Source organism: Aythya ferina (genome assembly GCF_964211825.1).
Source record: "Aythya ferina genome assembly, chromosome: 1".
Taxonomy (NCBI): domain Eukaryota; kingdom Metazoa; phylum Chordata; class Aves; order Anseriformes; family Anatidae; genus Aythya; species Aythya ferina.
In genome coordinates, this window is record NC_140296.1 from 70,787,120 (window position 1) to 70,813,041 (window position 25,922).

The 25,922-nt window shown below is 44.8% G+C and overlaps 2 protein-coding genes across 3 annotated transcripts in view; both read left to right on the forward strand.

Moving 5' to 3' along the window:
- The first annotated feature begins 256 nt into the window (after window positions 1-256).
- RP2 (RP2 activator of ARL3 GTPase) lies at window positions 257-18,046 on the forward strand. The gene is made up of 5 exons (XM_084498067.1): window positions 257-473; window positions 7,773-8,438; window positions 10,078-10,192; window positions 11,341-11,426; window positions 14,563-18,046. The coding sequence occupies exons 1-5, from the start codon at window positions 330-332 to the stop codon at window positions 14,644-14,646; spliced, it is 1,095 nt and encodes a 364-aa protein (XP_084354193.1). The 5' UTR covers window positions 257-329; the 3' UTR covers window positions 14,647-18,046.
- A 3,766-nt stretch (window positions 18,047-21,812) lies between these two features.
- JADE3 (jade family PHD finger 3) overlaps window positions 21,813-25,922 on the forward strand; it is a 54,159-nt gene continuing 50,049 nt past the window's right edge. Inside the window, exon 1 of one of the 2 annotated variants that reach the window (XM_084521635.1) lies at window positions 21,813-21,923. The gene's annotated coding sequence lies outside the window, so the exon portion shown is untranslated. The remainder of the gene's footprint in view (window positions 21,924-25,922) is intronic. The other variant, XM_084521636.1, reaches the window with a different exon arrangement.

A 25,922-nucleotide genomic window follows, 5' to 3' on the forward strand; every position in this document is an offset into this window, starting at 1 on the left:
TCTCCATGCCCAGCAGGCCTAACACCTGCGCTCAAACAGATTAAAAGCCGCTCCCCAGAGCTGTCACCAGGGGCCGGGGCAGCGCCGCCCCCCGCCAGCCCCTGAGGGGCCGCGGGCACGCGCGCGGGGGCACCCGGAAGCGGGGCGGGGCGGGGGCACGGCGCTGCGCTGGCGCGCGCGCTCCCGATCCTCCCCCCCCCCCCCCCACCCACCTCCCCTCCCTCCCCTCCCCGCCCACTCCGCGGCCGCGGGCGCGCGCCGGGGCGGTTGGAGCGCGCGCGGCGGCGGCCGTTACCGGGTGCCGTTAGCGGTTGCCCTCAGCGGCGGCCATGGGCTGCTTCTTCTCCAAGCGCAGGAAGGCGGCGCAGGGCGGGCAGCAGCAGCAGCAGCAGCAGCAGGCGGCCGGAGCTGACGGGGAGCCGGCGGCCGGCGAGGAGAAGGCGCCGCAGTACAGCTGGGAGCAGCGGGCCAAGGTGCGGGGCCGCGGGGCGCGGCTCGGAGGGTGCCGGTCCCGGTCCCGGTCCCGGTCCCCTGGGTCCCGGTCCCCCCTCAGGGTCCCCTCAGGATCCCCTCAGGGTCCCCTCAAGGCGTAGGTCGCCTGCCGGCACCTGTTGGAGGGTGAACCTGGCCGTGCGGTGCGGCTGGCAGCCGGGTGCCTTCTTCCTGAGGGGCTTGGGGTTGTTTCCTCTTTTATTTATTTATTTATTTATTTATTTTATTTTATTTTATCTTAGCGCTGTTTGGTTTTTAAATGCTGCTGGGGCTGTCGAAGCGTCCCGGCAGCCCGCTGTGGAGGGCTGGGTGGAGGCAGCTCCTGACCCCTCGAAGCCTCAGCACCCAAGTCCCACATTCAGCACCCTTCATCCCAGGTTTCCTTTCTGAAATGCCCTGCCCTCATAATCCTCCTCCTCCTCTGGTCGCCTCTATGCAGGGAAGGAGAAAACAGGGCAAAACTTAAACTTAATTCGTGAGTTTTTGAGCAGGCAGAATCCCCAGACCTTTAGGCCATGTTTTACAAGTATAGGAAAGAAAACGTGTGAGCTTATTTGAATGCTCGGCTTGCTTGTTTTTGTAACCTGGCTAGGTGCTCCGGGGTGTCCCTTAAGCCTTCCAAGTAGATTAAGACAAGCTGTGGTGGAGATGCACACAGGAGCGTGCGCGTGCCCCAGCGGAATCAGCTCCTGGAGGATCGAGGAGGTTGATCTGTGCCGGGCTTGTTGCTGTTGGACTGCTCTTACATGGGGAGCAGAATGAATCCCTGTGCAAAAGGATATTGCTAGCTGAGCGCTTAAAACAGCGTCATTTAACCGTAGAGCAACTTGGTCGGATAAAGCTCAGCTCGTATGAGATTTCTTTTACCTCCTCTGCTTACGTGGCACTAAGTTCTAAAACTGTAACAGGAGGAAAATCGGGACTTAGAAACACTTGATTTGGAGAACAACCAACCTCCTGGCGAGGGAGGTGACTGTTAATGTGCTGGAAGTAGGTGCGAGTTAACAGACTGGGCTATTACAGCATGAAAAAGCTAGATCTGGGGTGGGAAAAAGCATGTAATGCATTGTGTATACAACAACTTCCTCTTTGTATAAAGGACTCTGAGAAACGGGAAGAATCTGATTTCGGGCTGTTCTGCTGAACTGTGGAAGCCGTCAAATTATCTGCTTAATTTGGTACAGTGCAGCCCAAGAACAGCTACGGGATGTCCCAGCCCGCTTCTCCTGCTCTCTGCAGCTCACAGCAGCCGTTGGGATTTTAAGTGTGCACATGGGAGCAGGAGGGCAGTGCTGAGACACTGGGTCTTAGGTAAAGGAATACCAAGCGCTTACTGCGCTTAATTTGTTCATTCCACTTGGTATACAGTGATCCTAAGTCGATGTTAATGTATTAGTTTTAGGTATTCTCTCTGGTATGTTTTCTGTTTTCTATCGCTGTCTTTGTTTTTTGATGCATCACAAATATCCCACTTACTCATTTGTATGCAAGGTTAGATTGAAGTCAGTTGGAAAACTTCTGGTATTAAGATTCCTTCTTGGACATCAACTGCATCAAATTTGTGTTCTGAACCCTGAACGCATCCACTAGCAAACCTGTTGACAGAGTTGTCTTTTAATGTGCATTTCCTGTTACTTTTAATAACGTGTTGGGTAGGGGATGTGCTAATTTCAGGCTATCATACGCAATGATGCAGTTTTGGTTGCAAAGTGCAGTTCTGCAAGTGGAGCTGGGAATAGCCTATGGTTCTCACAAGATACCCATCTGTAAGAACACAGAGGGTAAGTCTTGCTGCTCAGACACTCCAGTTGTCTTCCTGTAGGTGAATGCCAGGCTGGCGTGTTCACGGTAGGCAGAGCAGTGCAGGCACGTGTGTGCATGCTTCTTCGTTCAGGGCTGGGAAAAGAGGTGATGACTGGCTGGCAGCTATGCTGGCAGCAGCTCTGAACTTGAGGCGTTCCTCCAGCAAAACTGCTCCTTCTGCATCTGAAGCACAGCATCTTTATTGTGTTCTGTGTCAAAAGGTCGCTGGTGGTACTGACTGGTAGTGTAGACCTAGCCAAAGAGTACTGAGATAAAGTCTTTGTGACTGTATGACTCCCGTGTAATAGTCCTGAAAACGGACCGTACCGTAGAACACTAAATGTGAAATATGCTGATAAATGAATTAAAGTTAAGGAAAGAAAGTGGTGGTGCTTGAAGCTACTCAGTGTTCAGCTGTGATTTCACCTGGAACATAAGATTGCAGTTCTGTTCTCAGTCTCCCTCTTCCTCTCCTACCCGATGGCATTTTGTGTGAGTGAACAGTGTTACGTGCAGGACCAGAATGATAACTCACAGCACTAACAGAACGTGGGTGCACGGAGAGAGGAACTGGGGTTGTGTGTCTTGAGGTGGCTGATAAAGCCATGAGCTGTGATCTTCTTTGCATGAGAAGAAACACACAAAGCTGCATAGTGTTGGTTTTTTTTTTTTTTCCTGTTTTTCATCTTCAAAGAAGTAGGATTAGATAAATTATGATTGCAGTGACGTTCAAAGTTTAGAGGGACTTTCCTTCCAGATTTTTTTTCCCTTTTTGAAGGAACAAGTTAAGATTTTGTTTCATGTCAATTGATTTGCAGATAAACTGCTGTACTTGATAGGGAACATGTAACAATCATTACTATCAGGCTGTGATAGCTGTGTTCAAACTTAAACAACAACAACAACAAAACAACAGAACTTTAACTTTCTACATAAATCATAGTCTTCTGTTAGTTACTTTATGTATGAGGATTTTGCTGGAGTGGTCTGAGCTGATGTACCCATATCATTATCTCTTTCACGTAGCCTTTTTACTTTATTTTTGAATAAATACAAAATCTTTAATATTTTCTTGCTTTTTTTTCCTCTAGGTAGTGGGAGATTTTATCCTTAAATCTGATGCATCTCCCTTAAGCTTCTCAGTGCACCAGAAAAACTACTGTATTTCTCAAACTGTAGTCTTACCAATTGAGAAACAGCCAACAGATTAATATTAAACAACATTTTCAGTTAAGTCTGATGCAAGTGTGTAGGAGCTCTTTATTTCTTCCTATTTTTCTATGTGTAGTATTTGGTAACAGTTTGTTGTTCAGAAAAGTATGAGAATGACCATTTACTGCTATTATTGGCATGCTGAAAAAGGGGGAAGATTATGAAGAACAAAGTGAAATGTGGCTTGGCGTTGTACTGGTCGCATTTAAAGTCAGGGTGTACAGGAGATACTCCAAGATGAAAAACTGTGTGCTAGTGACTAGATTCTGCATGTGTTGTACTTCTTTCCACCTTTTCTTGCTGCCTGAGAATCCAGACATCAGCCAGAGGTGAGTAACTTCAACGAACCCATTCTCCAGAGGATGTTGCAATAGTGCTGAAGGGCACCAACCCATAGAAGTATGAATATGCAGAAGCATATAGGCCTGGGATGCACTTCCCTTATTTCCTTTCTGTTAATTCCCCTACTGACAAAACTAGTACATAAAGCTTCTGAAGTCCATGTACCCACCCTGTACCGGCAGTTTTTAATGTCACCATGTCAGCAGCCAACTCTTACAACTCATACATACTCAAGTGCATGCAAGTCTGTAGCTGAAATACTGTCTGTTATGATTTAGAGAGATAGGGAATGATTTTTTTTTGAGAATGATATTAGCAAAAAACACACCTCTGTCAGTGGTTTTTAAAGACTTGAAAATTATTGTTTGCTTTGCAGGCTAGAGACAAGGAACTAGGGGATAACCACAGTCCATTAAGAACTGCAGTGCCTCCTTGTATTTGCAGTGGTGTATCATTGCTGACTAAGACACCTTTCCTGATTGACTGGGTGAAAAAGTCTTGTTAGCACATGAACACATAGCAGAAGGGAGCTGTTAGGAACCTTGGTGATTCTAGGGACAGCTACCATGGGAAACTGTGAGGGTCTAGGACTTCTTGGTCTTCTTCCAAATGGGAGCTGCCTGGTTGTGGTGCCAGTAAGCTGGGTGATGGTGGCTGAAGAGATGTACTTCATCTGCAGCCTTCATGTCTGGCCTTTTCGCAAGACAAGCGTTTGCAGGAAGCAAAGCTGCTTAATACATCTTTTACTTGTTGTAGCAGAACTTACTAGAGTTCAAAGCAACCTTGACAGACTTTTGCTTGCCTTCGTTTCTCTCCTTTCTTTGTGCTTTAAAATCTTCACTCTTACAATTCATTCTCCAGTCCTTTGTAATGGACTTACCACTGATGTTGTTTCCAACAACCAAAGATGAGATGTCCCCTTCTTTTCTGTTAAGGGGGAAAAACTAGCAGGGATTTGTTTTTTATTTGATCATCATATTTGGCTATTTAGGTTACTATATGAAGTAATTCCTGAACCTCCATGTAGCATTTTGATTAGAAGGTTTCAACTCTTGAGCTCTGCCTGTATCTATTAATGCCATACTGTCTCTCTAAATTCAGATGAAAGTAGTCTTAAAGTTGCATCTATAAATACTGTCATTGTTTGGATTTACACCAGGTTGGAAAAAGGAGCTAAAAAATATCTCTCTTAAGGGATGGGGAATAAAACTTGTGTCTGGGTGAGGTGGGTAGCATTGGACAGGGTTCTCTGAAGCTTTGTCCAAACGTGAATGACAGGTGGATGAGTTACCAACCTGGTGATTTTTCTGTAGCTGACCTGCCACATGCTCAAGATTTTACAACAAAAATTCACCAAATGAGTAGGCAGAGGATCTAAGTAGCCATGGTTATCAGTGTGTCAATCTTCAGACGTTCTCTTTTGTTGCTTTGTATTTCCTGGTCTGCTTTGTTTACTGAAGCAATTAGTGCTGCCCGTCTCCGAGGAAGAAAGGTGGATGTACCGATGTGGCAGTAACCTGTTGATGATGTCTGTAGACTTCAGTACTGTTAAGCGTGAACCTCGGTGCTAAGTGTGTGTGCATCCTTAAAATTATAGTTCTGCTTTGATGCTAGTTTCTCTAAGGTGTTTCTGTTACGCAGGGGAAGTGAAATATTCTTCACTTCAATATTCGAGCAGCTACAGCTGCTCGGCTTACTGCCTGCTCTCAAGGCCAATAACCTGGTGTGGCCGGGAGAGTGCTGAGGTCTACATGTATCTTGCTCGGTCCCTCTAGTGCCTGTGGCTGTGTTAGTCAATAAACACTCCTGCTCTATACAAGGAAAACTCAAGGCAAAATTAAAGGAAATTGGCAAACTCCCTAGAGTGGTGAGCAAACTGAGAAGTAAGAGTTGCATCACTGCACAACTCTTAATTCACATCAGGGGAATAAAATTGAGCTCCTGAATCAATACAGATTATTGTTAAACTCAAATACTGCTCTTTTTCTCAAGGGCTCTCTCTCCGAGAGTCTCTGAGACTCTGTAACCTGTGGGTTAGCTGACTAACCGGTGTTTTTCACGTAGGCCAAAATAAAATCACAAGGTGAAGTTTCACACGTCTGCAAAGACCTCAGTGTAGGACTAACTAGTGCTGCTCCACAGGCTTTTAGAAGAGACTGATTTAGAAGGACACAAGTAGTTGCTAAGGCTCAGAAAAGCTGCAAGTTCCGGAAACTTTGAACTTCCCCTTCCTAAGAGAAGTAACTGTTCCTCCAAACCCTGTTTCCAAGGCAGTGTGTCTGTTTCCCAAGTTCATAAACACAGATGTGTGCATGTACGTACTAGGAGATGCACGGGAAGAATCTAATGGCAGCTTTGATATTGAAATTGTCTCAATGTCTTGAGAGTCCCTGCTGGATCAAGTAAGTACCGTTATGTGAGACTTGCTTATGACCTGAAAGGGTTTGACTCCTAATCGTACAGCTGGGTCTCCATGCTGTGCTGCTTATCATCTGAGCCTCCCAGTCCTGTATGTGTGCTTCCTGGATGTGTGCTAGTGATACTGAATGTGGCTGAGGGGGGGATTTCTGGGTTGCGTTCATGGAGCAGATTCATCAGCTGCAAGCGTAGTCTTGTGTCAGGAAGTCAGATATGATGTGTATCAAAGCACAGTTGGTCAGTTAATCTACACTTAGAGCTTCCAGTAGCTATTCTGGACAAAACTTACATAGACTGAGCTGTTGTACTGAATGTCTGACGCAAGCCCATCCTGGTTTGTGGTTTTAGAGACTAGAGACCTTTTTGTGGTGTCTCATCTTGTGCAAGTTTGAGATACTGGGGAGGAGGAATTTCATCCAAATTGAGCTCTCTGGGAGCTGTTGCAATGCATTAACCCTGCTTACAGCGCACAAGCTTTAAGGCGTTCAGCCTGAATGAAGTGGGAGGCTTGTGAAGTGATCTGGTTGGTGTTAGACTAGTTCAGGTACTCACATACTTCCAACTGCTATGTTAATAATCTTGCACCAGGGGGCAGAGTAGAATCTGCTCTGGGAAGCATCATTGCTGTGACTGTCAAATAACCCGGCTCGGATTCCTTCATCGTTATGGCAGCAGCTGCTGTAGTGCCCGTGCATCACATGCCAGCCCTTGTGCAGCTTCGGGCACCGCTCCGAGCCGAGCGCGCTGGGGAGTGCCACAGCTCCCCTGGAGCGTCCCTCCCAGGCGGAAGAATGCTGGGGCGGGGAGGAGGAGAGGTCTGCGAGCGTGACCTGTACACCAGCACTGCCAGCGCGCGCTTGTTACTCACAGCTAACACAGTCATGGAGCTGTCGGTAGCACAAAAAGCCCAGGGCTCTTAGCACAAGATACTGCTGTGGCACGGCTAAGCAAGCTTTGTTGTTTGCAAACATAACAGAGGAGATGCTGCTTGGAGGTAGCAAGGTTTCCTTGCAATGTGTCGAGGCGTGGTAACATAAGACCAAGAGAGCTGCTCGAAATACTATCTCTTCCTAGCTTTATGAATCTTTAAGTACCTTGGCCAATTCATTTATTGCTGTTATTACCGGAATACCCAGGACAATCGTTCTTGTTGGAACGGTTTAGATCTCTCAGAGAAAGTTCACTTCACCCCCCTTTCCCTCCCCCAGTTTCCTTATTAGAGAACAAGCTGAGTTGTGGTGGGTTTTATTTATTTATTTTGGAATATCTCAAGTTTTGTTTCAGTTTGTTGTTGTACCTCAATACTATGTGTTCCAGTACCTTGGCTAAAAAAGCTTCCTCCGATCTTTCATCACTCTGATAACCTGCCAGAATATTCTTCAAAGAACAGTTATCCTGTACAGTTCTGTAATATCTCGGCTAATCCAAACCAATTAACATTTGGCATTAGAATATTCTCTATGTGAAGAATTTCACATTTTATTTTTTTTTCCTTCTTTCTTCAGATTGACCCAAAAGATTACACTTTTTCTGGACTTAAAGATGAAACTGTGGGTCGACTGCCTGGAAAAGTAGCAGGGCAACAGTTCATCATTCAGGACTGCGAGAACTGTAGCATCTACATATTTGACCATTCTGCTACAATCACTGTTGATGACTGTGTAAACTGCCAAATCTTTTTAGGACCAATAAAAGGCAGCGTGTTTTTCCGTGACTGCAAAGATTGCAAATGCATAGTAGCCTGCCAACAGTTTCGCACTCGGGACTGCAGAAAGTTGGAGGTGTTCTTGTGTTGTGCTACCCAGCCCATTATCGAGTCCTCCACAGGTATGAAATTTGGTTGCTTCCAGTACTATTACCCTGAGCTTGCTTTGCAATTTAAAGATGCTGGACTGAGTATCTTCAATAACACATGGAGCAACATCCATGACTTTACCCCTGTGTCAGGAGAAAATAACTGGGGCCTTTTGCCCGAGAATGCTGTGGTTCAGGATTATGTTCCTCTGCCCAGCTCTGAAGAGCTGAAAGCTGTCAGAATTTCTACGGATGCTATGAGGAGCATAATACCAATAACTCGAGGGCGGAGACAGAAAAGCAGCGAGGAATCATGCTTGGCCGTGTTTTTTGCTGGTGACTATACGACTGCAAATGCCAGAAAGTTAATTGATGAGGTAAGTGACCTTCTTCTGTGTTCAACTTTATGAATTTCTAATTGAACTTTCCTCTGGATAGCCGTGGTGCTTACTGAAGGGAGAATGGTGAGATTCTGCATGTCTACTAACCATAGTAATCAACTGCACTTCTTAAAACCTTATAGCGAGATAAGAGAATGGAGCTCATCTGATTGAACAGTTATTTTACATGCTGTGGTTGGCATATCTGTCCCTTAATAGTCCCAACGTATTTTTTCAGCACAGCACACCAAACCTACGCTCTGAGGAAAATGTGTAGTTCATTCGATGAACTTGGCCAAATGTAAACGATTGGCAATGCTTGTGAAAGGCAGATAGCTTTGATAGCTGTGACTTCTGGGGCAATAAGCTAAAAAGTTAATTGGCTATCTGTCCTGAAAGCTTTGGCAGTGCTAACAGAGCTAAAAATAACATGTTAAATTTTAACCCCCTCTCTATTCCTTCCCCAACTCAGCGTTGGATTGTTTTTGTTTGTTTGTTTGTTTTTTCTGGAAAAGGCAGAGAGTGTTTGTCACAGCTGGTCAGCTGTCTTTGATTACTTAAATAGCTGGTGCTGTCTCTTTTCCTGTCAGGCAGGAGCTCCTAAGCTTGGCTGAGTTTGGGCTTCGCTGGGCTAAAATCTGGGAGTGGCTGGCTGCTTTTAGCGCTCTGGAGTGCCAGGGATGACAGAGCAGAGCCAGTAACTGAGCTACAGCTTGAAAGAGATATCTGCAAAAGCTGCAGATCCCGGTGGTGGGTGAGCAACAAAACAACTGATGGAGCTCCTTGTTTTTTTTTTTTTGTTTGTTTGTTTTTTGTTTGTTTGTTTGTTTGTTTTTTTAACTACAAGGGAGGAGAAAAAAAAAGCTCTAAGGTGTTTCCATGCCTCCCCCAGTTGGATTTTGATGGAACTGAGCTACCAAAAGATACTTGAGTGAAGGGAGATATTTTGGGGTATTTTTTCTGAAGAAGGAGTACCTGCAGTAAAGAGGATATTAGAGGTGTTCTCCTGTGTTTGTCCCCTTTGAAAGTAATAGTTGTGGAGATTCTAAAAGACTAGTTTAGACAAATGCTATGGCTATCTTACTGCCCTGTAGACTAATGAATGATTTGGAAGTACAAACATAGTTGTTTGTTCTTCACGTGCCTTTAGTTTCATACTAAATCTGAAGTAAAATGCTGTGTGTGTTTGAAAGTTTGTAACTTTTTTTTTTTTTTTTTTTTTTTTCCAAAATGGAAAACGGCAGCAGTGGGTAGATGAGTGTTTGAGCTAATGCTTGTCTGAACTATTGCAGACTAATGAGAACTAACTGCTTGACTCCAGATGCTTGAATGCTTTTAACTCCTATTAGTTTCAGCTTGTCAGGGATTGTGGGGAAAAAAAAATACACAACCCGAGCCATAACATAAAGCACAAATTCACATTTACCACTCTAGGTGCACTAAGGCAGAGGACTAAATCTGGATGAATGGAATGAAAATAAACAGAATTGTAGAAAATCCTCTTTGAAAGGAGGAAAAAGGGTCCCTTTGCTCTGTGGCTTAAAGCATATGGGTCTGTTCCAGTGTAGTTTGGATACTCAAGCTGGACTGTGTGCCTTAGAAACATTTTTAACCTGAATTCTTTATCTGTTAATAGATGACTGGCAAAGGCTTTCAGCTGGTACAGACCAAAGAAGTCCCAATGAAAGCAGAGGATGCTCAGAGAGTTTTCCGTCAGTGTGCATCAGAATTCATTCCACTGCTTGAAAAAGGTGAGATTATGCATTGCTTTGTTTCTCTTCTTGATACAGAAGGCTAGCTGGCCGTGGAGCATTCTGGAGACGAAGGAAGGACAAATCTGCGGTGTAAAGCCAGCTGAGGTGAACTTTGGAAGCCTCAGACAGGCCCTGATCCAGTCAAAACTGAAGGCATCAGAAATGAACAAATCCACGTGTACTTCATGGCTCTGCCCCCCCTCTAGTGGCCCAACTGCATAGCTCAGGAGCTGGGGCGCCAGCAGATCTGTTTGGGGTGGGCAACAAAAGCTTGTGCTTCTATAATCAAAATATTTTGGCTTATTGCAGTAGAGGTGAGCAACTTAGATGTTCAGTGTTTCTGTACACACATTGAAGCAAATCAGTGTGGATGTCTATAAAGCAGGCAAGTGTTAAATTCCTGTTTATAAACGGTGTACTGTCAGAGTACTTCAAAAGCTTTTTTGTTGATTTGTCTGTAATTGCTTTTTGTCTGTTCCCGTAGAAGTGCTGACATCCTGCCATCTGTTATATGCTGAAGCTCAGTACACGCTCCCAAACATAGCAGCAACATGCATTTTTTTCAGAATAATATGAGGTCCATAGTGCTCGTTGCAAGAATAGGACAAAAGTTACACTTTCTAGATGACAGACTCGTTTAAGGGCTAGTTTGCACCCATGTGGGAAGAAATAACATGCTCAAAATGAAAGAAGAGAAAGGGGATCTGGAAATAGGGGGGTGAGAATAAGTCTGAAAGTCAGGCCGTTTGCTATCTTGGTACTGAGGTAAAAATGCCTGAATGACTCAGTCCTACTCCAGATGTCTGTGCAATGCCTCACTATTTGAGCAGTATAGTCTGACTCACTTCCATGATGCCCTCCACTCTTTAGCATTTCTGTGCCATTGCTGCCTTTCAAGAAATAAAACTGGAAACCTGCTAGAGCCTCTGCAAAATGAGCATGGAACTGCAGATATTTTCTTTTCAGATAACGCTGTGCTTTGAAATTATGCTTGTTTTTATTTTTTGTCCTGTGTTATGGCTGCTCAAACAACAACAACAAAAAATCAAATGGTTATTGCAAGTTTCACAATTTGTGAAGGGATGAGAAATCTAATGTTTTAGTGCTTAAAAGTGGCATTGATTTTAGATAAACCTATCTTCTAGGTCCAGTAGTTGCTTTGGAGTTCAATGGAGATGGTGCTGTGGAAGCATGTCAAAGCACTGTAAATGATGTTTTTAATGGAACCAAGGTAAGCTGGTGTGTTGATTTATTAGCAGAAAATGTTACAGGACATCTAAGATACTTTGTGGTCGAGCTGTAGTTTTGACGTACTGAATGTTCTTTTTATGTTTCTGCACAGTAAAATCCAAGTATCCCAGTTGTGGGGTTTTTGTTTCTTTGTTTTACACAGAACTCAAGTTTGCCTCTAGGAGAGGAGAAAAATTGCCCCTAGGAAAGAGCACTAAATCTCCATGCCTACTAAAGAATAGAGTATTTCCACCTAAAACTGTTATTCCACATAGTAGTAAAAACAAATTTTATAAATGTAGCAGGGTAAAGCTCTCCTCCAGGTCTTACACTGAAGTCTGCTTTGTCATGTCCTACTTTATTAAACCCTGACAAAGATACGATGGTATTTCAGCTTCTCTCAAGATTTACTTTTGCTGTGAAGGATATTGCAGAATGCCTTCCTTCAAATATACTTTGCTTTTTTCTTCTGTCAACTTGTTTTACTGTAGTTTCTTTATACCATACTTGCTTTTTGGTTGCCGTCCCCATTTCTTTCAATGGCAGTGGATTTGAAAAAGTGTCTGGTAAGAATTAGAGCACTGCAAGGAAGCAGCATTACTAATAGTAGGAAAGGGACAAACCCTTTGCTTTCAAGCTGCTCAGCGAAGACTGGAATGTCTTTGGGACATACAGTGTCCATACAGCTCCTCGCTATCTTTCAGTTCCTCTTAAAAGAATTGCTCAGGAAACTAGACTGCACAGATTCTGGAAAACAGTCTTTTAATAAGTCGTTGTCACCTGAAATGCAGCTAATGCTTTTGTTTTGGGTTTACTATTGCATCAGCAAAACCCTGATGTGTTGCAGGCCTTAAATTAGATCTCTGAGTCTGGAGAGTACAAGAACTACAGTCTGGACAGTGCTATTACTGATTGTTCCTTGCTCCCCACAAGTCTCTGCAATTTTTACCATAAAATTCACCTTTTTGACTGGGAGCTTACAGTGGCTTTTTTTTTTTTTTTGGTATAGTTAACATATTCTTTTCATACAGAACAAGGCTGATAGTGGGTGGGTAATTAACTTATTCTTCTAGATCTCAGTTTCTCTATTCAGAGGCTGAAGTGATATTAATTATTAGAACATATAAGAATTTATACTTTCCTCACTAAAATGACTGGCATCTGTTGTCATAATGCAGTGAATGCCCGGATCTGACATGCATCCAGGAAACTCAGGCTATGCACTTCCTGCTGTGAAGTAATCATTTTTCTTGAAGGTTACAAATGTGGAATTACTTCTTGCTCTTGGATTCAAAATTTCTCTTTACAGCCTGGCCCCACAGTAAAGTCTACCTTACTTCCCAAACACTTGTTACACTAAGTAACATTAAGTGAATTAAGAATCAGGACTTTGGGCTTCCTGGGAACTATTTGTCTTTTATTTAGATAAAAACTTAACCCCAAAACATCCAATCAGAGCTGCATTTTTTTAATGGATCTCTAGATACTTAAATATCATGACTACATGTTTTTAGGAATCATAGAATCGTAGAATGGCTTCGGTTGGAAGAAGGGACCTCAATTATCTAACTCCAACGCCCCTGCTGTAGGCAGGGATGCCACCCACGAGATCAGGTTACCCAGGGCCCCATCCAACCTGGTCTTGAACACCTCCAAGGATGGGGCATCCACAGCTTCTCTGGGCAACCTGTGCCAGGGCCTCACCACCTGAAGAATTTCCTTCTAACATCTAATCTAAATCTCCCCTTTTTTAGTGTAAAACCATTCCCCCTTGTCCTGTCAATATCTGATTGAGCAAAGAGTGTCTCCGTCTTTTTTCTAAGACCCTTCAGGTATTGGAAGTTTGCAATGAGGTCACCCCGGAGCCTTCTCTTCCGTAGGCTGAGCAGCCCCAGCTCTCTCAACCTGTATTTATAGGAAATGTATTTCTTTCTTAGGACATAATTTAGAAGCAATTTAGGGAGTAACAAACTTCAGACTTAATACTACCAGAAGGTTCAGGAAAGCTCTATAAAATGCTTTCACCTCATTGCCTTTATCATTGGGGCAGTTTGAGAGTTGGTAGAGCGCTCAGAAAGAAGTGTAGGTACCCTTCATCACAAAGCAATGACAAAAACTCTTAGGAAGATATTTATCTTGTAAGACTTAGTGGGAAGCTAGTCTGATTTTTAAGCAGGTAGTTACATTTGCATTTGAAAGCCACGGTTAAAAATTACTGACTTCATCCATTAATAAACTTAATTTTACAAGACATTTGTTACGGCCGTGGTACAAATTGCTGTTGCACCAGCAAACTGCCAAATAACTAACAGATATTGTCATATCCCTTCAAACAGGAGTCTACTGTACCTCCGAGCAGTAGTTTAGGAAGCTGCTTGCTTTGTGATGAAATAGGGATTTTTTAGTTATTGTTTTGAAACCTGAAATTTGCTGGACAAAAGGATATCCATCTTAGAACATGTTAAAAGTAAACCAATTTAAGGAACTGTCATAGTCTATGTTGGTAGGGTACTCTGAGCTGAAGCAGAAAAACAGGACTATACAAGCATGATTATCTGGAATAATTCTACGTTTCTGTAACTATCTCTTTCTACAGTTCCACTGCACTTCAGAATAACTCTTTACAAAATGAAAATCTATTTGTTTAAAAAAAAAATAGTAACCTGAAGAAGGAGCAGCAGCTGTAAGTTTTTTGGGAATATAATGCAAGGGAGTTTTTCTTACAAACTTTGGTTCTGTGGAATGGAAGTTTAATGGTAGCCTGAGGTTTTGTCATCCCTGTCGTGTCCGCCCTCTCCCTACTCCCAGCCCTGCAGACAGTTTACCAAGCAAAATACATCTAACCATATACTAGCTGAAGCTGTGGCCCCTGAATAATTTTATCTAAACTTTTGATTCCTGTCAGTGTAAGGCTACTGTCACACGAGCTGCAGTAACTGCTAGGAACAGGTCACAGTAACAAAGGGTGCGTCAGGGCTCAGAGGATTCAAAGGCTGTTTGAACACATAGTGGAAACCAAGCGATTTGTGCCTCTCGTGAAAAGCAAAAATAAAAAATCGTGACTGGCTGTGAACGATCAAAAACTACCTGAACTTGCTAGTGGTGATGCATAACTCTTCCCTTGTTTAATAAAATAGGTTTTTGTATCGGAGAGCAAGGCATCAGCATCTCAAGACGTAGACAATTTCTACAACTTTGCTGAAATGCAGATGGGAATGTGAAGTGGAACGCACAGATGCTCACGTATGGTTTGCCTCAACACTTGGATGTCACTTGGTGTGAACACTGCAGTAGTATCAGAGAACTTTTGTCATTTGATTTTGTATTTCTCATATATTCCTTTTCTAAAGCTCTTGGAAGTTTTAATACCACATTACCAGAACTGGAGTAAACTTCATACCTCTTTGTGTGCATTATGTTTGAAGCCAGCTCCAGAAACCATGAACTTTTGTACTAACTTGTTTTTATAGTGATTTCTAAACTCTTATTGACGTTTGAATGTTTCTTGTCAACATTGAATAGGAAGACATTTGACAAGTGCAATGCTGATACACATTTAATGCATTAATAATTGTGAACTTTAACTCAGACACAGTTTAGAAAGTGTATTTCTGTGACACTCATTGTTCAAAACTTTCCCACGTGCAAATTTGCCTTCACTGGGGGGCAGAGAGGAAGCTGTAGTTGATGACTTTCTTCTGAAAGCTTAGTCTGGAATGATTCTTCCTTTATATCATGCTTTCAGAAGCAGTGCTTGACTTAAAATGTTTATCTGCTTTATTCTGCTTTGGCGTCTTTTTTTTTTTATTATTATTTTTATTTAATAAAGTTGCTTGCAGGAACATTTAAACTGAGAGTTGTCACATCAGCAAGCTGGTGAGTGAGCACTTGCTAGACTCTTCTGCTCTGAGGTGAGTTCTGAGTGTGAGCGCCCATCTGAAGATGCAGAGGTCTAAGGTCCATTCAGGGTCTTTGGAGATTCCACTGCTTCTGGTAGTCCCACGTCACCTGTGGGATGTACCTGAGGTTCTCCTGGGCTCTGGAGCAATGACTTTCTGGCACCATTGTTGTTTGCTCTAAGGGATGTACAGCAACCTGGAGCCAGAGAAGGGCTCTGAAGGCATTAAGAGTATTTTCTTTGCTAAGCCTCAAGAGCAGGGTTTTACAAAAAAGTTCAGTAGCAGTACTGAAAAATTGGCTGTGAAGTACTACACTGTGCTGTACTTCAGATTAATTCTAAAAACAGACTGAAGAAGTGCTACTAACATACAAGATGTGTTTGAATAGCAATCGATAAAGATGCTTCTTTATAGTGCATATTAGAGTGCATATCTATACTGATATTAAATACATGATTAATTCCTTTGGGCATATTTGATCCTCACCGAGTTTCCTACAGGAACTTAAAGCTTACGTCCAGGTTTACAAGCCCTCTGTAATTCTTGAACAGGCTGTGCATACAAATGCACAAAACCAAATTTATTAATTAAAATTGTGGTTTGCCAATATGTGTAGCCTTTACAACCCATTGAGCACGTGCTGGCTGTGCTGAGGTGCTAAAGCAGTAATGTCCTCATTATGGTCATCTGTCCAAAAATCAGAGCTTGAGACTCATTTTCAGTTCAGATGCACAATGCATCCATTTCACAGCTCTAGAGTTCCCAAAGTGGGTGGCTGAGAACACACCTCTTGCTAACCTTTTTTTAGAATTAGCACATGAAAGAACCTGTTCTCCTGAAGTGCATAGTTCTGTCATGCCCAGGAGATGTTCCGGGCTGTCATTTTGTCACTGCTAGGCAAATGCATACTCTTAGTTTAAACTACATATCAAGAATCTGTCCTTAGGACCTCTTACTAACATTATGCATAGATTAAATAAGGAAGAATATCTCCTGAAGTCACTAAACCATTCGCATACTGAAGGTCAGAAAAACGTCACTTTAGTGAAATGTTTGTATTTGACAGAGTGAAATAAAATTAAACTGCCACCTAAATCTGACTGGTGGAAGAAATTGCTGCTTATTTGCACTTAGCCAGCTAGATATTTTTTTTTTTTTTTTTTTTTTTTTTTTTATATAATGTGTGAGGAGAGGCTGTAAAGTCAGCTGCAAATCTTTGGATCCGTCCACAAAGCACTAGCACGGTTTGTCAGTGAATACTGCTGGAATTACTTTGGATATGTACTGTAAATACATTTTTCTGATATGGACAGAGTTGCGTAATGTACTTCAAAGCTGTCATTGTGTCATTTCTTTTAGCAGTACGTGTACTGGACCATCTCGATCTCTAACCTTTTACATACCATATTTTTAAACTTATATGCTGACACATAATTATGTATATGTTACAGTTTATTTTTTGTATTTTCAAACTGATCTGGAAGCAAAGTGCTAAATTGATTTTTGTGACTACTTTTGATGAAGGACAAGATGATTAATTGAAAATTAATCAAGGCTTGAAATAGTGAAAATCTTCTTTTACATGCTGGGGAAGAGCAGGGTATTGCTTTTTTTGTGTTGCTAGTATGCTAAGCAACATAAAGGGTTTTTAATTTTTAAAAACCTAAATAATGAAGGAGTTTCTCAATCCAGTTATTTATCTTTTTGACTTCAATTTCTTTTTAACAGTTGTTAAGAACACTTCTAGCCTAAATAAGAGTTCATCAGGTATTGTATGCATTACTGAATGGTACATGCTTCATGTAGTCTTTATGTTTCATGTCTATCTTTTTGTGTAATTTGCATTGCACCATGAATGTAATTCATAATAAACATTGCAAATCTAAACTCTGGGTTCTAGAAGACTTTCTTGAATTGCAAGCCATTGCAAAATATAATTAAATATTAAAACAATTCCATGTTTAAACAGGGACTTTGTCAGATACTCACAGCTACTTGAAAATAAGCATCAAACTCTGTAGTCATCCATCCACCAAAAAAGATGCATTTTTGACAGCAGTGCAGTCATCCATCCTCCAACCCAGTAAATTTTTGACAGCAGGGATTCTTCCCCAGAGTCACTGAAGATCTGATTAACTTTACAGTGCAGTTTTCCAAGTAGAATATGCAGGAAAATATTCTTATATCAAGTTGTAGAGTTACAAGTACAGAGATTCAAGGATGGAGGCTGTTAAAGCACTTTTTCCTGCTCTGTGTGCACGTTTGTTTTGGTTTTGCTTGTTTGTTTGTTTGTTTGTTTGTTTTTTTAACATGTAGGAGTTTTGTCCTTTTTAACTGTGCTTACCTCTTTGGGTCCTGGATGGATGCTAGCAATGTATGCACATGAAAACCAGTGGTGTTTATAATAGTAGCATTGCTTGTTTAGAAACTAATTCCTTTATGTGTTCTACTTAAAATCTAAGGACTTCTGAAAGCAGGTAAATGTTTAATAAATTCCCAGTCTGAGCTTTAAACTGGTCAGAAATGAGAATTTTCCTGCTAGAGGTAGTCTAGGGTAACTTTCACAAAGCATAAATGTTCGCTAAGAACATGAAGTACTGTATCAATATAATCTGTTAAAGTGATTGGGTTCAACTGGGAAGCTTAAAAGAATAAAAGCTTCTGATTTGCACTCGGCTGTTGTACAATTTTACAGTTCAAATAAAATCTTACACCCCAATTAGATTTGAATTGCTTGCTAATCTTTTTTTTTTTTTAATGTAGTATCTAAGTAATAGTAAAACTTAAATATTTTCATAATTTTTACCAGTCGCATCCTCAACTACTAAGCAGCAGAAGCTTTGTATCTGTGCCCAGTTGCTAGGAAGTCACCCACTTTCCTTTGTCCTATCTAGATAAGTCATGCATAAAATGCATGTATTTAAGAGTAATCCACATACCAGGCTGCACTTACATAACTGGGACAAATTTTTTCCATTCCAAAAAGGAGCTTGAAACTGTGTTACAAAATATGTGCCTCAGTCATCCTGACTAATAGGGGCAAAAATGAGTTTTACTGACTTAGGCTTGAGAGAGAACTGTAGCTGAGTATCTCCTTGTCTTAAATGCTGGCTTTTAAGCATTCAGGCTTTATTCATGCAGCATTCAACTTTCTGTGCATATTCAAATTAGCGTTGCTGATAATATCTTGTAGAAGTTGTCCATTTCTTAGGCTTTTTTCCTGAAGATTTAATAAAAGCTGGAGCAAAATGAATCTTTTAAGATCTAGAAGCAACCCAAGTGCCTGCCTGAGTAGTTCCTAAACTCTTAATTCACGTTTAGCTCCTTGCTGGCTCTTTTGTATTTTATGCCGTTTCCCCCAGTTGATAAGTGCTTCTGAATCCATAATGGTGAGTGACATAAGTCTTTGGGGGTCTGCAGGAATAGCTCCTCCAAGGCACGTTTAAACCTGGTCTCAAACATCTAACTTCCAGTCTAACTGTACTAAAAGCCATGAATAAGTGCTGATCCTAAGCGTTGCCTCCAGTAAGCGTGTATTTGAGAAGGACGGTGCACGTGGGCAGCAGCACCATTCCCCTGAGTGCTCTAATACTGCGTTTTTGCTCCCGTGTACATTGAAAAGCAGCTCTGTGGTGGTCCACGCAGTTCCCTGGGTGTCTCAGAACTTGCAATAGGAGCTGTAGCAGTTTGCCAGGGGTAAGTTTTGATATGAAAATCTTGAGGAGTATCAAACCTGGTAAAAGCAGTGTGTATAGGTGGCTTCACTGAATGGCTGGGGGTCACGGTGTCCATTTAGATAGCAGAATGCTTTTACTACCTTTGCTGGGGTGCACGGTTGCTGTAAGACTGTTGCTGGCCGTGTTTGTGGTCATGCAGTCTTCCTGATGCATATGTAATCATTGCTGGTTCTGAGTAAGAGAGGGGGGAAAAAAAGAGGGGAAGTGAGACACTTTTTTAAAAGCTCTAAAGTTTTCTGAGCGCACACCAAAAAAAAAGCAACTGCTCACTCCTTTATTTTTGTATGCATCCAGTGCTGATCTCTGGCTATGCACAATTTCACGGCTGGAGCATCTGAGGTCCTTCCCAGAAGGTATTGCTCAATGTGACCAGCATCTGTCAAGCACAAGTCATCCTTTTTCCAATTGCACAAGGCTCTACAACTGCCAGTGCTGTGAAGGGTCTGTCTAATGAGATCTTCCAAGTACACGTGGATTTCCCTCAAACCATTCTGATAAAAACCACTGTAGGATGTTTATCCTTAAAGCATCAGGCAAAGTTGGTGGGTGAAGAAACTTAAGGTTAAGCTAAAGGGCTTCTTGAGCACTGTTTAAACAAGAGTTTGCTGCTGCCAAACTGCAAAGGCTAAAAGCAAGGGGCTCTTACAGATTCTACCAGAACGTTGAGCCTAAGCTTAAGGCTAACCGCCTCTGCGCTACTGGGAGCTCCGAGGATGACAGCGGTACGCATCGCTCTGCTCTTCCAACGTTCTCGTAAGTATTGGGGTGATAAAGTCATGTGAGAGTCTGTGCTTTCATTTTTAGCTAGTTTTGTTCCCGTGATGGTGAAGAAAACTCAAAAAGCTAGTTTTCTGGTTGGTGTTTTTTTTTTTTTTTTTTAAGCCATTAAACGTGCGGCTCAAAAATAAAATTGAAACAACCTTTTGCTTTTGGGGGGAAGGGTGGACAGAGCTGGCTGGCTTGTGATTTCTGAGCACTACGGGGAGTGGCAGCCTTACTTCCTCCTCTGTCCATGGATGCTGACCGCTGTGGGCAGATTGTCCAGGCGCTAGCATGTATGGCAACGTCGAGGCTTTCCAGCTCTTCTGGGTAAGAGATGCTGTGCTTTTCCTCACTAATGCAGCCATACATTACATTCTTTGATTCATTTTTGGCAGGTAGGTACTGGCATGCATTTAAGGTACAGACCCGTACTACTGATGCATTTTGAAAGCTGCCGGCAGTCCCCTCCATTCTGTGCTACTGTCTCAGAAGGAGAAAGAGCAATACTTCTCCTCCCTGCGCGCAAGACTTTGAACTTGTCAGATCCTGAGAAGTGAGGCTGGCGCGCACATTTTGCTCTGAAGAGCGTAGATGCTTCACGGTTGTGGTAGTACTTTTTAAAGTCTTTTTGTCATACCTTTTTATGTGGGGAGACCTTTCCCCCCCGTTTCTGAAGTCCCTGCTTAAAAAACCACTTCAGGTACTTCTTTCAAAAGGGCCCTGCAAATTAAATGGCAGGGCTGTGCTATGACCCGAGGGCATCTTTTGATAGCTGCCCCAACAGGTGCTAAAGGCTTGGCCGCAGTGTTAGAGGCAAAGATGGATCTTTTGAAGCTCCGAGTGTTCTTTGCTCCTTTTTCTGATAGTGCCTATCAGAAAGAAACACCTTTAGTCACAGGAGGATTTTGAGACAGCTAATGATCCTTAGATGAGACGCTGCTTTGCATTTTTTTTTTTTTTTTTCTTCATGCAGAAGAATGAAAGTTAATCCACAGCGATAATTAGCTCTCTTGTTTGCAGGTGGGTGTTTGTGCTTTACTGCAACACTTCAGTAATTTTGCTCATTGTGAAAAGAAAATAAGGGAGGTGAGCTTTTTTTCTGGCTCTTGCCAGTAGCTGTCAGTGCTCGCTCTCATTTCAAGGACATGCTATCAAGGCTTCATCAGCGGTATCTGATCTACCGATGAATCAGGTTTTATGCAGCATCTGCAGGCTTCAAAGCAAGGAGGAATGGCAGGCTCTGGTGTCGGTGTCTTCCCTTCCTTCCCGGGGACTGCTGTCCGGGGAGGCTTCCACGTGCGGGCTGGGGATGCTGCACAGACCTGGAGGTAAGGGGTATGGGTTAAATAACCTCGCTTCCCCCCCACCCCACAACTCCTTCATGATGCTGTGACCCGTTTGCTTCTCACTGCTCTGGCATCGGATCAGAGAAGCCAGATTTTTGCAAGAAAAACAAAAAAAACCACAACATTTTCTGTTGAATTTTACTGAAATACTTGTAGGCATTTCAATTATAGGTGCTGCTTTTGTGGCTCCAGTCCACGTTAAACTCCGAGTGCCCCAATTTCTCCGATGTCACACATCACTTCAGTCTAACTTCCTCAACACACGGAGATGCTGTGGGCAGCCTTCGTGCAGCCGCATAATGACTCGCTTCAACCCGGGTATGGCGAATGCGTGCGCTTCGTTTCACCCTGACCACAGCTCGCGTATCCCTGCCTGCCAGAGCGTTCCTCCCGCGGGGGGGCTTTGTGTGGGTGCTGTGTTTTATCGGCGCCTTAACACCCGGCTTTGGAGGCCGGGGCTGGGATGCCGCCTCCTCCTGCCGTGTGCCATTTGGCGGCCGCCCCCCGCCCGTGCGTGCCGGGGCGCAGAGGAAGGGGAAGAGGCGTGGCGCGGCGCGGGGCCCACAATAGGGCCCTTGTGCGGCCGGGGGAGGAGCGGCGGGGCCGGGCAGGGCCGGGCAGGGCGGGCAGGGAGCCGCCGCCGGCCGCCGCCACAGGGCCCGGCGGGCGGGGGCGATGCGGCAGCACCGGCGGCACCGCGGGGAGCGGGAGCAGCGGCAGCGGCAGCGGCGGCCCTGACGGCGGGGAGGGGGAGGTGAGCGCGGCCCCGGCGGCACCGCGCCGAGCGGAGGGGCCCGGGCGCGGGGGAGGGGAGGGGAAGGGAAGGGGAGGGAGGGGAGGGAGGGGGGGGAGGTGGAGGCGCTTGGCGCCAAGGCCCAGGAGGAGGAGGAGGAGGAGGAGGAGGGGGGGGAGGAAGGAGGGGGCAGCCCGCAGGGAAAAGTTGCGTCTGGTCTGGGCGCCCTTTTGTTCGCCAAATGGAGCCGGGGCCCGATGCGGGCAGAGCCGCGCCGCCGCCGCCGAACTTGCTAGAACTCGGCCCGGCCCTGAGGGGAGGCCAGGCGCGGCCGGCGGCCCCCCAGCAGCAGCGCCCGGCACCTGCAGGGGCTGGGCAGGGGGCGCAGCCCGCCCCTGGGCTCCCCAAAACCGCAGGGGTGCAGGGCCCGGCCCCGGCAGCACGGCGAGCGGCCGCCTCTGCGCCCCAGGGACAGCCTGAGGTGGCGGCGGGTGCCTGGTGCTGGAGCCACAGCACCAGGAGACTTAAAAATAACACAGCCACGCCGCTCGGCAGCACCTGAGCGTCGCCTCTCACCTGATATAAGGCACGGCCTGATACAAGGACACACACACACGGCACGGGTGCGCAGACCCCTGGGTGTCAGCGTGCGGGGGCTGCTGCCCGAGCAGCTCTGATGCTGCGGTGTTTCCACCCCACTTCCCAAGCCAATTCGCTAATTAACAATACTACATCGAACCGAAGTTGAAAACCTAATGCTTTATTACGTGTGGCTATCGTTTCCTCATGTTGTTTTGCTTTATTTTTTTAAATAACCAAAACCTTGCCTTTCCACCTAGATGAGCGGTGTCACTGCTGCTTGCCTGGCGCACCCCGCGTCTCGGACCGAGCAGGCCAAAGCGGGCTGAGGCAAACCCCGCTGCTCAGCCACGCAAACGTGCGCCCGTCCCGCTCCCACTGCTTTTGGGGGAGCTGTGGGCAAGGGAATTCGGCGCCGTGGGAATCCCTGGCGAGGGAGAACAGCTCCTGCGTGGCGTTTCCCTTTGTGTTGTGAAGATCTCAAGTGCTTGTGACACTGGAGGCTTCGTGTAATTGGAGGCAGAAAAGCAGTGTTGACGTGCTTTACTTAAAATGGGAACTAACAAGTTAATAATAGCTCTTATCGGAGGTGTTTATGTAATGGGAGCCCGCAGATGCTGCTCGCATCCCGAGACGTTGCGCGGGGGCTCTGTCAGGTGCTGTGCAGGTGGAAGGTGGGGCAGGGCGGAGCGAGGTGGGGGAGCCAGGCAGCTGGTGGCTCTCTGCGTTTCGGCACAAGGCTGCGTGGAGCTTGGTGTTGCTCTTTGACAGGAGGCAGAGCGATGCCAGGCCCACGTGCGTTGCTCGTCGCCCTTCCACCCCGGTGTAACTGTCCAGAGCCTCCCTGCTGCCCTGGGCTGCTCGCTTACTGTCGAGTCGCCCTTCTCCAGGCAGCATCTGAGCTTGCAGTGCTTGTGGGTCCTGTTGCAGCGTGTGGGAGATGGAGGATTTGGGGACTGGCGTGCCCTGGGACCGGCTCTGGCGGGGATGGGGAGCACTGAAGTGCTCGCCTTCGCCTCTTCAGCTGCGTGTAAAACTCGGGAGCGCTTTCGTTTCCTATGCTGCACTTGCTTATTGAACTGCAGGCTGAACGTAGTGCTTGGTGTCGTTAATGCCTCCGTGTGCGTTAATTAGAGCTGCAGGGAGATGTTAAAGAACAGGTTTATGCACATGCCCGACTGGTTGCTGAACTGAGTAAGCTCGTCACACGGTCTGGAGGGGGTTGTGTGTTATTTGGCTACTCTACTGCTGTCCGGGCCTGTTTTTTTTCCTCCCTTTTTCTTCCTTTCTCTCTTAAAAACGTGGTCCAAGCGTGTGGTGAGGAGCTGCAGCACCTGATCTGCTGCGAGTCCCATCTCAGGTGGTTGTGTGTGCTTATGAGGACGGGGCCGGGGAGGGCTGCACAGCGCCAGGCCCCGAGCCACCTCACCTTTACCTGCAGCACCGTGCTGGGCGAGAGGAGCTCCTCGTGCAGGCAAAATACCTGACACGTCTTCTACAAATCTTAGACAAAACGCTTTTTTTTTTTTTTCCTTCCTAACAAAAAGAGATTGACATGGCTGTTAGGTTGACGCAGGGACACGAGCGCTTGAAAATCACAGCCCAGCTCCGAGCTTTCCTTCCTACTGCTCTGAAATTGCGACTTGTTTTGAACAGGCCAGGCAATTTTTAAGTAATGCTTGCTTTAAGGACCGCTAAGATATTGAGAAAATTAGTATTTGCAGCGCACTAAATGTGAAAGGCTTGTTGATGTGTAGCAGGATGAATTGGCAGTATTTTCTTCCTACTGCCACACAGGAAGTCTTAGGTCTTGAGCCGCTGTGTGCGAAATGTATAGGAGAAGCATGCACCCTGACAGGGGAGGAGAGAAATGTCCCTAGTGGGATTACTTGTGGTTTTTAATTCTTTTCATTGTTCTGCTTTTAACTGCTTGCATTTCTTTAATATTCTTCAAGTGTTGACGTGCAGGCGTTGGTATTGAAGCGGCTGGGGGGACTCGTCGTTTGAAGTGGGGCCGTATCCCACGCAGGTTCGGGCTCTAATGGAAAAAGCCTCGCGCAGCCAAAGCACGCCGTGTGCGTGTGAGTTGTGGAAATGCAGGGGAAAGCGGTCAGCTAGGCAACTGTGGGGCGAGGGGGCCCTTGCAGAAGGGTGCAGGATGCCTCTCCTGCCCCCATTAGCACTCGCAGAGGAAGGGGGGTGACAAATCTGCGCTCCCGTGCCTGCCCTGATGCAGACAGGCTCTTCTCGCTGCAGCTCATGGACTGGAGTGAAGCAGCGAGAGCAGGTGATCATTTGCAGTGAAAGGTAAACCTTGTTAAATGTTGTTTGATAGCAAGGAGAGATGCTCGCCTCCAGCGTGGAAAATAGTTCCCCGTGTTTGGCCGGCGATGTGACGAGGGGAGGACGGCCGGTCCTCAGCCACACCGCGCTTTGCCTCGTCCGGGGGAGTCCCCGCAGCTCCTCAGCATCAGCTTAATTCAGGAGCGGCTGTGCTCCTCTGAAAAAATCAAATTGGCTGTCATTTAAGCAGCTGAAAGGCAGATACTTAAACCTGATAATGAAGTTGCAGTCTTCCTTATGTTAACAACATAATCATTTCCAGCGTAGCATGAAATGAGCAATCTTAAGAAGTAAGTGAAGCATTTTGCCAGACAAATTTGGACTTGCACTTCTGTAGCAGAATGTGCAGAGAGCGAGGGAGGAACTGAAAGGCTGATGTTAATACAAGGTGCGTATTTATGAACAACAGTGTTGTAATGGCCATTGGCATGGAGGGGAAGGAAAATTCACTCCTGCTTAATGGTATTGATTCTTCTCTGGAAATTATTTTCGCTGAATGCTCTGTCCTTGTTGCAGAAATTAATTTTCTGTGCTTTCTTTGGTTAGTGCTGCCTCGCTGTTCTCGGGCAAAGAAATGAAAGAGGTGAAAACTTGTGGGATGAAATAATTCCAAATTTCCGATAAGAATGAAAATAAGGGAAGCTGGTTTAGGGTGTTCTTTGCAACTGGTATCTGTTCTTTATTTTATTTTATTTTTAATTATTAAGATCTCATACTATGCGTTTCCAGTAATATTTCATGTAAATTTTCAAAGCTTTTCTTTATTTGGGCATTTTTCATGATGAAGTATGAAAAACACCCAAATATGAGTATGTTGAAGTTGGTAGTAAGCGTGATATTTTTGATCAAAATATTTTTTTTTTTTATATATATACAGCTAGAGAATGCGCAGTTTACTTGCAGTGAGAGTTGAGAGGCTTTGGCAGGGGCTGTCAGGTTACATCTATGTACCGTGCTGCGGTTTTGATGTAGACCTGGCTCGCTCTAATCGCGGCTATACAGAGGTGAAATAACTGGAAAAGCTGTTGTCAAATATAAAGCCTCTGGTCTGAGCTCAGTGAAGGAGGGTGAGGTTAAAAATTAGTTTACGTACAAGTA

Coding starts and splice junctions, on each gene's coding strand:
- RP2 (XM_084498067.1), top strand. CDS start 330: ATGGGCTGCTTCTTCTCCAAGCGCAGGAAGGCGGCGCAGGGCGGGCAG. Junction 8,439..10,077: donor CCAGAAAGTTAATTGATGAG/GTAAGTGACCTT, acceptor ATCTGTTAATAG/ATGACTGGCAAAGGCTTTCA. Junction 10,193..11,340: donor CATTCCACTGCTTGAAAAAG/GTGAGATTATGC, acceptor CCTATCTTCTAG/GTCCAGTAGTTGCTTTGGAG.